Source organism: Carya illinoinensis, chromosome 1 (assembly GCF_018687715.1).
Source record: "Carya illinoinensis cultivar Pawnee chromosome 1, C.illinoinensisPawnee_v1, whole genome shotgun sequence".
NCBI classification, from domain to species: domain Eukaryota; kingdom Viridiplantae; phylum Streptophyta; class Magnoliopsida; order Fagales; family Juglandaceae; genus Carya; species Carya illinoinensis.
In genome coordinates this window covers 20,720,978-20,734,049 of record NC_056752.1, presented here as the reverse complement: position 1 = coordinate 20,734,049, position 13,072 = coordinate 20,720,978, and the positions used below count along the sequence as shown (strand labels likewise).

Genomic DNA, 13,072 nt, shown 5'->3' with positions numbered 1-13,072 from the left:
GTTGGGTGGAGGACTTGCCATAGAAGAACACTAGAGGTGTAGCAACCTTAGTTGGAAGAGGATGTCTTACATGCATGGAGGGCTTAAACCATGCCGGTATAAATAGGGTAATGCTACAAACACCTTTCTTGAGTCCGATTTTTTAGTCCCGCTTGACGTGGGCACACCACTATGGCATTTCCTTTATTTTTTCATTTGCTTCCGCGATTACATTTCCGCACAACAACACCCATGACCATCATCTTCCCTTGCCCCCGTTCGACTGCCCCCAAATCATTTCATTTTCTACAAACCAGTACCCCTTTCAACTACCCCCAAAACCCGACCGTCTACCCTCGCCTCCATCAAACCCATCTTTGACCGAGAACTAAAAGAAAGGCTTGAAAAGGAAATCAAAGAGATTTCTCATTAATGAATTGATCGAATACAATTTTCTATACAAAGCTTCATTTATATAAAATTTCAAATTAACTGACTTGCTATACAATATCACCCGGCCAACTAACTTAACTGACTTAACTATAAATTGAAAATCCTCTCATCTTTGAACCTCTTTATCTTGGCTTCTCCAAAACTTCAATTCTAAGGCTTCTATGTGAGTTTGTATATTCCAACATCAAGCTTGAAGAAGTTAGGGTTTTCGAGCTTCGAGCTTGTAGGGAAATGCAGGGAGACCGTTTTCAGGGGGAGAGATGGCTTGAAGAAGTTAGGGTTTTCAAGATGCAGGGAGAGGAGAAGAAGGCTTCATTTTTTCTAGAGGTAGAAGAATGTGGATTTTTGAGAAGAAGAAGTTAGGGATTTAGAGATGCAGGGAGAGAGGAGAAGGAGGCAGCGTGAAGGTGATTTCGAGATGCAGGGAGAGGGGAGGGAGAAGAAGGCTTGTAGAGGGGAGGGAGAAAAAGGAGTTTTCAGGAAGAAGGGAGAGAAGAAGACATGGCATTTTTTTATTCTATTAAGTTAGCCAACTGGATGCCACATCAAGCGGGACTCAAAAAGGGGACTCAAGAACGGTGGGGCTAGTATTTTCCATATAAATATGTAGTTTCAGATCTTGGTAGTTTATAGTGAACTAGGTCATGTGTTTGGGTGAACGGGTTGGACCCATTTCAAGGGTCTTGGGTTGGATTGGATCATGGGTCTTAAGCTTTACCTTGGGTCCTTGTTTTAAACACGAGCTTGGATGACTAACCAAGTACAGACCAATTCAAATTTAACTTCTAAACCCAACAGTGACCCTAATACCAACCAACTCAAACTTAACTTCTAAACCCAATAACTTAAGGCCCTAAAATCCTTTAGGGTCCAATTCCAATCACTTTTAATTATCCACAATAAATTGAATTTAAAGCGTAATTAAAATTCCAACCAAAAAAAAAAATGCTAATAGCTAAATAAATAAGTAGCATAAAATAATAATAATTTTTCTAAAATTTTTATAGGTGTTACCTATAGACAATGGATAAGTTGGCCCAATTATATGTTTGGGAGATTGTCAGACTACACGAGGTATGAAAGGCGATGGTGTCTGATAGAGATGCTCAGTTTACATTGAGGATTTGGAAGAGTTTAAAAAGTAATTCTATATGCAACCATGAAGTACGTAAATGTTGCATAATTACTTTGAAAAAAAGTAGAGTTCACTATTAAAAAATTAATCCTTTTCATATGGGTCATATATTTTATTCACTTTTCTTAAAGTAATTATACGACGGTTGCACAATTTACGGTTACAAATATCTTTTCTCAGTTTAAATTGGCTATGAGGACCACATTGAACTTTGGCACTCTAAAAGAGATGGTCAGTTGGAGCTCAAAGAAAGATGGGTTGATCATTTGCCACTTGTTGATTTTGCCTAGGACTATTCATCCAGCCTGACCCTACCTAACTCAAGAAGCTTTTGCGAGCCTGAGTACTCGAATAATCAATTGCCCTAACCGAACGTGTTTAAGGAAAATCAGTTTTCCAACCAGACCAGACCCAACCCGATCCCCTCTTTAAATAATAATAATAATAATAATAAATAAATAAATATATTATTCTTTAATAGCAGTCTATGCAATCAATAATCTTTCTTAGAGATGAGGTTGAATACGTGGCCTAATAGACAATACTAGTACTTGAGTTTGCTTTAGAATAAGAAGTCTCGCCATCAATTAATTTGCAATTCTTTAATCTTCTCTTTTTTGTCGTGTTTTTCATTTTATATTTGCTTTCTCTTTCAGAATGAGTGGATTATCTACAAAATCTTCAAGAAGGTCTTTTGAAGATCAAGAGTTTATAGAACAATATATGAAATCCAAATAAAGCCTAAACTCATGCATGATATTGTTTGCTTCTCTTTTCTTCGTCATCACTGATAATTGCTTCATTATCTTCGAGATGGCAGAGAACAAGATCTTGGAATACCTTCTGTCTTGGAAGACAATGTAACTGATGAAGAAACTGAAGCAGAGGATCGAAGGAGGGGTGAACCCACTCTACTTGAGGTTTCATTGCCAAAGCAGAGCAACACAAGTTCTTTCCCATGAAAAGATAAGGACTAGCCCCTTCAAATTTCTATATCACCACTATCAAATACAGAGCATCTTCTCTAAGACCACAAGGCATGCAGGATAATCATCAACGACCAACACATGTAGCCTCACTAGGATCTGGTCTAGAACGACATCGCCGACTTTCCAAGCTCCACTTGGCCAGAAATGAATCCAGGTCATTTCTCAAATCAAAGCAAAATACACAAATGATAAATCCTAGAAAATAAAAGCATAGAGAAAGAAAGAGAGATGGGTACAAAATGAAAATGGAAATCAGTTAATAACCTAATTACGAGTTGTTTTTCTGGAATGGTTACGAAAGATTCCGAATTCCGATTCCGAATTCTGATCCAATTCTTTTTTGGTAGGTTAATTCGAGTCGAAGTTTTGGGTGGAAATTGGTTGCCAGCTATTTTGTTCACCCCTAATTTCACCTACAGCAATAGTAATTGATCAAGAGTAATCTTCAAGAAGGTCTTTTGAAGATCAAGAGTTTATAGAACAATATATGAAATCCAAATAAAGCCTAAACTCATGCATGATATTGTTTGCTTCTCTTTTCTTCGTCATCACTGATAATTGCTTCATTATCTTCGAGATGGCAGAGAACAAGATCTTGGAATACCTTCTGTCTTGGAAGACAATGTAACTGATGAAGAAACTGAAGCAGAGGATCGAAGGAGGGGTGAACCCACTCTACTTGAGGTTTCATTGCCAAAGCAGAGCAACACAAGTTCTTTCCCATGAAAAGATAAGGACTAGCCCCTTCAAATTTCTGTATCACCACTATCAAATACAGAGCATCTTCTCTAAGACCACAAGGCATGCAGGATAATCATCAACGACCAACACATGTAGCCTCACTAGGATCTGGTCTAGAACGACATCGCCGACTTTCCAAGCTCCACTTGGCCAGAAATGAATCCAGGTCATTTCTCAAATCAAAGCAAAATACACAAATGATAAATCCTAGAAAATAAAAGCATAGAGAAAGAAAGAGAGATGGGTACAAAATGAAAATGGAAATCAGTTAATAACCTAATTACGAGTTGTTTTTCTGGAATGGTTACGAAAGATTCCGAATTCCGATTCTGAATTCTGATCCAATTCTTTTTTGGTAGGTTAATTCGAGTCGAAGTTTTGGGTGGAAATTGGTTGCCAGCTATTTTGTTCACCCCTAATTTCACCTACAGCAATAGTAATTGATATACCATTCCAAGAGGGATACTTGTAAACCATAAATTGAGAGAGAGAGAGAGAGAGAGAGAGAGAGAGAGAGAGAGAGAGAGAGAGAGATTTCATTTTGTGCACCCAAACTATAACAGTGTTTCAAATTGCACCTATAATTATTAAAATTAACAATTTTTTACTTCAAACTACCAATTTCTTTCAATTCACACCCTATGTTCAAAAGCCCCCTTAATTCTAAATAAACCGTAAGATTTTCAAGTGAATGTTTAAATACCATCCTTAAAATTAATATAAATAAATAAATAAATTTAACTAAAATAGTGAGGCATGGATCAAGCTGGCAAGGTGGGTGGCCATTGATAATACAAAAGAAAATTCTGTCCTTTTTAGGGATAAATACTTTTTTCACCCTCAAACTAATAAGATTATGTCCCTTTTACCATCAAACTAGTAACATTAAAATATTTTGCATAAGATCTACAAAGCAAAGTATTTTCCCCATACTAATTTTTAGGAATCCAACCTGAGCTCAACCCCATCATATACTTGGAGGGGCATATGAGAGGCAAAGAAATAATTGCTCAAGAATTGTCAATGGAGGGTTGGTAATGGAAAATCAATTAATATCTTGATTGATTTATGGCTACCTGATTACAAAATTATACCAAGATTTCAGAATTAAGCAAACTATCAGGAAGATGCAAAAGTTGAGAACCTCATTGATACAAATACTAGGTAATGGAATGTTGGACAAATAAGGAGAGTTTTACCACCAAGAGAGGCAACTGAGGTTACTTACGATCCAACTGGGCAAGTAAACAGGGAGGACAGGTTAATATGGGAACATGAAAAGAGTGGAATGTATAGTGTCAAGAGTGCCTATAGATTCTTTCTTTAAACACAGAGAATGAGTAATGGTGGGGAATGCTCAAATGCAGAGGGGAATATAGTCATATGGAAGCAGTTATGGAAAATGTAGGTTCCCAATCGAGTTAAGGTATTTGCATGGAGAATTTGCATAAATGGGATTCTTATGAAGAATAATTTAATGAACATAAAGGTGCTAATGGAAGATCAATGCTCTTTCTACAATGGGGACTCTAGAGATGTTTCTCATGCTTTATTCTATTGCCCTTTGATTCGACAAAGCTAGAATAAACAATTCCATTATTTGATACAAGCAGAGGAGAGGACTGATATGATGAATCTAGCTCTTAAAGTGCATAACAAAGGTGACCTAGACAGATTCTTTCTCAGTGCTTGGGTCTTTTGGTATAGAAGAAATCAGAAAGTTTTTGAAGGAAAGACTCTTCATCCAGATCAAGTGGTAAATCAGGAATTAGCTTTATATAAGGAACATAATGAGGTTAAGAAGGGATCAAATCAAACCAAAGGGTCCATCTGTGGTTGGATATCACCTAATGCAGGATCTGTAAAGTTGAATGTCGATGGAGCTATTTTCAATAATCAGTGTAAGGCAGGTGTTGGGGTAATTCTCAGAGATGACAAAGGCAAGGTTCTCATGGCAGCAAGCATTAAGGAAGCAGAAGTGAATGAGCCAATGGAAATCGAGTGACTAGCCATTTTAAGGGGTTTAGAATTATGTGTTCCTTTGGTTTTGCATAATCTAGTAGTGGAATTTGATTCTCTTCTCTTAGTAAATGATTTACTTGATGTTGGCTAGAACTGGTCTTTAGGGAACTTGGTCTATGATGTTAAGGAGCTTATGAATATGATTCCAAGATGCTCAATTTAGCATACAAGGTGTACAGCAAATGAAGCAGCCCATAGATTGGCAAAGCATGCATGAACCCTTGAAGACATGTTAATTTGGTAGAGTTCATTTCTAAATTGTATTTTCCAAATTTTTTGTTCAGATTCTATGATGTAATTGATTTTTAGATGAATAAAGATTCATTTTCCTATAGAAAAATAAATAAACATTTTGCAACTTCCAAGAAATGGGTGAAAAGTGTCAAGTTATGGTAAGCTGAGATGAAGGTGTACCACTTCCGCTAATTTTCATTAATCTCAAAGGCTAATTGAATTAGGGTGAAAATTGTCAACTTTTGAAAGCTTGAAAATATAATATGTCAAGAGAAATATTTAATCATAAAGGAATTACATAAAAATAAATTTTCAAATTGACGTGACTTGATATAATACGTCTGATTGTAAAATTATTTTTAATGTAAAGTAAATCTAATGTATCACATAAATTCACATCAATTTGTGAGTTTACTTTTATATAATTTATTTGTATCTGTAACAGTTTTTATATGTAAATTTTGGTAACTATGAATTAAAAAGATAAAACTCATAATAATTTGAAGAGTGTCCTTTTTTATTTTACGACTCTATTTTTTTATTTATTTGATTTTAGGGTAGTGGTAAGCTTATTACCCTATCACTACCTATTTACTACTTATAAGGTATTAGGAATTTTTTTTATCATTTTCTTTTAAGTATTTTTTTAACATCCTTAGTCATTAAGAAAAAATTAAAAAAATATATAATTTTACTAATAGTCACTTCCTTAACTATTAAGTGAAATAAAAAATTAAAAAAAAAATCAAATACAAAAAAAGTAGTAAATAAGTGATAAAATAATAGTAACTCTATCATTTTTCTTGATTTTATGACTATTTTAAACGAAGGATAATCATATAAAATTTAAATTAAAAGACGTAATTACATTGCTGCTTGAGTGCTTGTATAACTCGTTGCAGGTATATTCTCTTTGGAGTTAGATTTCCTTAGCTGATCCGACCCGGATTTCGCCTGTCCTCAGCCCCAACTTCCCCGTGAATACTGGGCCCCGCGTCCTTCGCCCACAACCACCACCGGTTCTGCATTACAAGAGAAGGAACGAGATAGAGTTAACTGGTCATAACGGTAACACCAACGAAGCTAACACCATTAGTGTGTAGCAAACTTCGGCAGGTAAGCTGTTTGTTGCCCCAAGTTTTCAACTCGGTGGCCACATTTCACTGGATTTCCTAAGTTTTCAACCAAATGTTGAGGAAAATAGCCAATTTTTCGTTTTTTTTTTGTCGGTTTGAAAGGTTGATACCTTTTGTGTTTGAGAGCTCGCCCAATGTTGGCATGGCACCGAGCTCTGAAAGTTTGCTTCTAGCAATTGCACTTGTGAGCCCCCTTGGACTCTAGAGCTTGAATGTCCTGCCAAAGTGGGATTTGATCCTATCACACAGAAATCTCGATTGGCCTATTCATTCAAATCAAACCGTTCAGACTTCACTTGTTACTCTTAGTAGGAATTTCAGAAATATGATTATCGGCGAGTGTTTTTGAGACTTCATAGTGTGAATCCCACAGTGCGCTTAGAGCCTATCAACAATTGGGATGCCTATGAGCTCATTCATTCGGTTGAATTTGATTGGAGTTTAATGCTAACTTGCTCATAATATCAGTTTTTGCACCCATATTTGAAGTTATGGATTTGGCTTTTGCGTCTTCATTGTACCCGTCGAATGGAAAGAGAGCCGTTTTTGAGGTTAAGCCTTTTAGCTCTAAACTTCGTAGAAAACTGTCCTATCAGAAAATATCTCCATGTCTCGCAACTGTTGCTGCCCAAACCAGTCAGGTGTCTCTTCTCAACCCTCTTCTTTCGGTTATTTATTCGTTTTGCTCTTCCAAGTCATTGTTCTTGCATAACAAATGTCTTGATTTGGTTTTCAGGCATATGACTTTGTGTTAGAGAACAGAAAGCATGATCTATTGCGAGCTATTCAAGACACGCAACGGGGCCTCGTTACAACTGCTGACCAACGCTCTTCCATCGAGGAGGCCCTTGTATGGTTTTGCTCAATATCATTGCTTTCAAAATACTCCTGCTTGTTAATTCTACATCCAACATTGGATGCTCATTTAATGACAGTTAGGAGCTGGTATATAAGAGATGATTCGTTCAGATACTAATTTATGGATATACAATTGGCAGGTGAGTGTGGAGGGGTATAACATGGGTTCTCCTATTGACATGGTGAAGTTGGATGGCACATGGCGCCTGCAATATACTTCTGCCCCTGATGTTCTTGTTCTTTTTGAAGCTGCTGCTAGACTTCCTTTCTTTCAGGTACTAAGAATTGAAATTTAAGGTGCATTTCCCTTACCAAAGTATGCAATTAAGCAACTTGTTTCAGCTATATTTCTGACCCTTGTGTAGCTCTTATGCAATCCCTATTTCAGTTAAAAAATGAATATTACCAGTAACCAAATTACATGATGGGTATTGAAAAATGAAAAATAACTTGTCTGCCATATTTTATTTTTGTTAAAAAAAAATAACTTTTAAGGATGTTTGTTTGCCTGAGGATGTTTCTATTTCTACATCTTGGGTTAGCACTTCATGTAGAGACTCAAAGAAAGCCCAAACCACATCTAGTTCCATAGTAAAAAACGAGTAATCAATGTTAAAATTTGAGCCACTTAAATTATTATAAAGAGTGAGAACTTCTCCCACTCAAGTAATGTGGGATCCTTTTCGCCACCTTCATATACCCATTCTAGGTATCATAATCTCCTCCTCCTTAATCCTTGATGTTCCCATTTGGCCATTCCATAGGTGGCATGACTCAAGTCCTACACTTTCAGTCAGGATTGGCTCTAATACCACTTGTAAGGACTCAAGGAAAGCCCAAACCATATCTGGACCTATAGTCCTATTTGAATCATTATAAAGAGCAAGAACTTCTCCGTCTCAAATAATATAGGGTCTCATTTACCACATTGTTATACTCAATCTGGTGTATTATACTTCGTCTAAGATTATGATTTTTTTATTCCATCTTCTGTGCCTATGACATATCAATCACATGAATTATCATTTCATTCTCTTCATGCCTTTCCCCTATTACATCGTTCAAATTGTTTTCTGCATAAATGTGGAGCTTAGGTTGGGCAAATTTTTCAAAAATTTGAATGTCGGGATCAATCAAATGGAGGCATTGTACGCAATGTTGTTCGATGGAGTATTCCAACTTTATTTGAGGTAAACATCTGCCTTTCTTCCCTCCAACTATCCCATTGGGGAAGTAATTTAGTTATAGATCTGATGCCAGGAAATTTCATTTTGACAGGATTTTTTGTCTGGTGCTTCTTTGCGTTTTAAGTCTTCTTTCTCTCACCGACACACATAAGCACTGCAGGCGTGCACACATGCACAATATGAATATGATTTGAATAGTTTATGTGCATTAATAGGTTCCCAAATATGTTATGACCATGCTGAATATTGCAAAGCAACTCTGTACTTGCACTTCTGTTATTTTCTCCTGGGCCACTCACTGCAGCATGTATGAGATTTCACATTTTAGTCTGGAAGATTATATGAAAAAAACAGCTTCAGTTGTTTTTAGTCTGGAAGATTATATGAAAAAAACAGCTTCACTCTGTATCGCGTTCATATTGACAATGACTAAGATGTAACAAAAGGGACAAAATGCAATGCCAAGTATCTGAACGTAGAGGAAGAAAAAAACAGACACCATCAGATGTGGCTCTTTTCCTAGAAATAGTACAACTAGAATAAACCAAAAAACATTAAAATCTGCAAAACTGTTGGCTAAAGAAAAAGGATCCCTGGAGAATGTGCTTATTTATTTTTCACCTTTTTATTTTGCTTGAACTAATTTAATCCCTTCAAAGTTCCTTCGAGTCAAATGATATCTCCCAGATACGGCCCCTTTTGTCTTGCTCAAACATTTCATCTACCATGCTTTAAGGAAACTCTGAAGCATTTGAGCAGCCACCTAAAACACCAAAGGAAGAGGGAACAAAGGAAAATTACAAAATAAAGAGGCAACTTCATCTTGAAGAACATGTACGTGCACACATATATGCAAACAAATAGCATTGATTATTCAAATACTTACATATCTCTCAGTTTTCTACTTAGAGCACCTGTAAGAAAGAGACAATTAATCATTCTAAGACTTGTCCATACAATTCTACTACTTTTTGGTCAGATGTTTTAGTCAATCTTGATTGTGTAAGAGTATAGCCTTGTTTCCCTCATATCCGTTGTCGTTAAGTCTTATAAGCTGTAACTTTTGATTTACTGATAGAATTCTGACGCATTATGTTGATTATCAATGTAAACTGATCTTTGTTAGTTTAAGACTTACGTTTGTGGTGTTTCGTTTGTGTGGAAACTGTGGAAGAATATTGTACATAGTCCACATCTTGAGGTTGTATTCAAGATTGTGGTAAACTGATCCTTGTTTTTTTCCTCGTTGATGGAACAAAACTTCTGCAGGTTCTTTGCAGTTGATTTCATGGTTCTTATGTTTGCAGGAACAAGAAGGTGCCACTCTACTTGTCTCGGCAAAATTTACCACGGTTTCTTTGCGCAATATCTACCTTCAGTTTGAAGAGGTTAGTTTTTATACCGTTCATGAAACATGGCTTCTAAAATACTAAAATAGCAAAGGATAGCAGTTGTGATTGTTTCCTATTATTGTGATGGACTTTCCATGGAATATTGTTAAAATTATTAAAAGATTAATGTGGCATATGCTCTGTATTTTCCTTCCATATATTATCATCTTATTTGATTTGTCAATTATTTTTCTTTATCCCCTAGTTGGTGGAAAATTTGTTAGGGAGAATGAAAATTGAAGCTACAGTTCAGCTTCTATTGCCTATGAGAAGACATCAGCTATAATGGTTGTAAGACCAAAAAGATTAAACTATTGTGTTCCATTCTCGTTCTCATATTCAATTTTGTTAAGAGTATCTAGCCCCGTAATTTTATGACTGGCCACCCTGAAGTTTTGTTCGCAGTTAGTGTTAAGGTGAAATGTCAGGTCTTGTCTTGGTTAGTGCAATCCTTTTAATCTCCTTTTGTTGTTAATAACCTCCATCCTACAGTTGTCTTGCCTCACAGCTGAAAATGGTTTTTATTTCCCTCAATCCTCTTCTGATAGTCCTGAATTTCTTTTAGAGCATCATTGGTTTCTGCAAACAAAAATGGAGGAATAAACGTGAAACTATTAATTTTTTTTTTTATGATGGGTTCATTGGGTTGACGTGTGTATTTGTTCTCCACATCCCAACATAACAGTGGATTTCTGCAGATCGGGTAAGTTTGTTGCTCATTAGATCTGTAGTTGTTCCATTTGGTCTAGCTCAAAATGTGCTAGTCAAAATATCTGTTGTTCCTAGACTGATTTAGAGAGAGACCTGCTATCAGTAAGCATTCTTATCAAATTTCTGATGAGAACCATTTTGTGTCTCATGCTTGACTTATATTGCCACTTCATTTCCAGATCTTACTGCTTTAGATTATAAGCTTGAAACCAAGCATTAAGGCATGATATCTTTGCAATTAGATTATATAAAATGGCTGGTTATTCAAGGAGATTATGAAGCTCTTGTGATTGCTTCATCATCGCCTAAGATTGTCGAAAAATTAATATCTATTTGTTTAACATATCAACAAAAAGGCAGAGGCCTTGTTCCTTTTGGTTGATACTTCATTAAGATAATCTGTTACTTCTTTACTTGCTAGGACAAACTACTTGGCGTGTGCTTGTTCTGAATTAAGCTAAGTCCTGCTATTTATTTTTGGCAGATAGCTGTTCAAAATATAAATATCAGTGAAGAGCTGCAAGCTTTAATAGCTCCAGCAATACTACCACGGTCATTTTTAAGCCTACAAGTAAGTCATCCACATAAGTTATCACAGATTATTTTAATCTTTGATAACCAGTTTTGCTTGCAACTTCATGTATCGAACAAATGGGTCCCAAATCCAGTTTGTCTTATCTCCGAAACCTTCGGCCAATAATTGGCTATGCCAAGCACAAGCTTACTATTAAGAGGATGTGGTCTTTGTTACATCCTATCCTTTTTCTTGACTTTTACCTGGATGACTCTGCCGACGCAAGTAATTATCTAAACTACTTGAGAAATAATGCGCTTGCCTGTAATGCAGATCTTGCAGTTTATCCGTGCTTTCAGAGCTCAAATCCCTGTAAGAGATCCAGGAAGGTAGGTCAGGTTCATTATATTTTCATTATATCAGTTACAGTGCTTCTTGTACCTTAAGTGGCCAAGTGTGTTTGAATTGCAGACAATCAGTAGGAGGACTGTATTATCTTTCTTATTTGGATGATAATATGCTTTTGGGCCGTGCCGTTGGCGGTGGAGGAGTGTTCCTGTTTACCAAAGCTCAACCTCTTGAATGATGAGGGCTGAGTTCAACTTATGTTTTCTGATGGCATTAGCAATTTGTACACCAGAAAAGCTTGAGCTTGGATGTGGAAATATGAGGACCTACAACATTGAGGCAATCTTCCTTGGATTTTATATAACAAATACTAAAGAATCATTAGAAAGTAAATATCATATATACAGAGGGATATTAACGAAAAACAGCATTGATGGGAGATCATCCATGGCTGCAGTACGGCACCGTTGTTGGCAGAGGCAAAGGAGTTTGGTACTACCAAAACTATGTATATTGTATACTACTAGATATGGAGGCATTTGCAGCTATATCTTTCACAACACGATTAAGATCTGGAGATTTTACCAAAAAAGAATAAAAAATTAAATCCCTGGATTTTCACATGGAAGTTATGTTTCTGTCTCGTTTATATAATCCATAATATTTTTTTTATTTTTCTTTTTGTTTTTAATTCACTACATGAAATAAATTTATCTGCTTTGAGTTTAATAGTTCTTGGCTTTTTAAAACTAAGGTCACCTTTGAATATAAGAAGTGTTTTATTTCATCTTACCGTTACAATTTTTTTAAATTCTCACAAAAAATAATAATAATAATAATAAATAATTTAATTTTTTTAAATTTCAAAATAATAATAATATTAATAAATAATATTTTAATAATATTTTATTCAACTTTTAACTTTTATCTATTTTTTTATTTTTTAGTTGAAAAATTGATGCGAAACTAAAATGTCAGGTGTCCACTTCTAATGGGTTCACTGTGTACTCTGCACTATGAGGCATGAAGTACTTAATTAAGGCTTAATTTCGATACAAAAATGATTTCATCTCATCATTATAATTTTTTTAAAATTTTTACATAAAATATAATAAACAATTTAATTTTTACAAATCTTAAAACAATAATAATATTAAAAAATAATATTATAATAATATTTTATTCAACTTTCAATTTTCATTTAAAATCATTTCATCTTACTAAGCAAACTACACCTAAAGGAGTAAATCGCAAAAATAGAAAGCCTAATTTTTATTTTTTTAAAAATAATCAAATTGCAGGAATGGTGGTGGAGTTTGCTTAATGCGGTATATGATTGGGATCTCCGATACATCTGAATATTTATTGGAACAT

At 35.3% G+C, this 13,072-nt stretch overlaps 1 protein-coding gene across 3 annotated transcripts; it reads left to right on the top strand.

The window, feature by feature from the left end:
* The first annotated feature begins 6,452 nt into the window (after positions 1-6,452).
* Positions 6,453-12,326, top strand: LOC122313064 (probable plastid-lipid-associated protein 10, chloroplastic). Of its 3 annotated transcripts, none has more exons than XM_043127798.1 (9): positions 6,453-6,669; positions 7,179-7,330; positions 7,426-7,539; positions 7,688-7,822; positions 8,642-8,737; positions 10,042-10,122; positions 11,321-11,407; positions 11,684-11,739; positions 11,822-12,326. In XM_043127798.1, exons 2-9 carry the CDS (start codon positions 7,181-7,183, stop codon positions 11,934-11,936), a joined length of 834 nt encoding a protein of 277 aa, XP_042983732.1. In that variant the 5' UTR covers positions 6,453-6,669; positions 7,179-7,180; the 3' UTR covers positions 11,937-12,326. The 3 variants fall into 3 exon arrangements, with proteins under 3 accessions (XP_042983732.1, XP_042983715.1, XP_042983723.1); XM_043127781.1 differs by having other exon boundaries at positions 7,158-7,330; XM_043127789.1 differs by having other exon boundaries at positions 6,792-7,330.
* Positions 12,327-13,072: the final 746 nt, after the last annotated feature.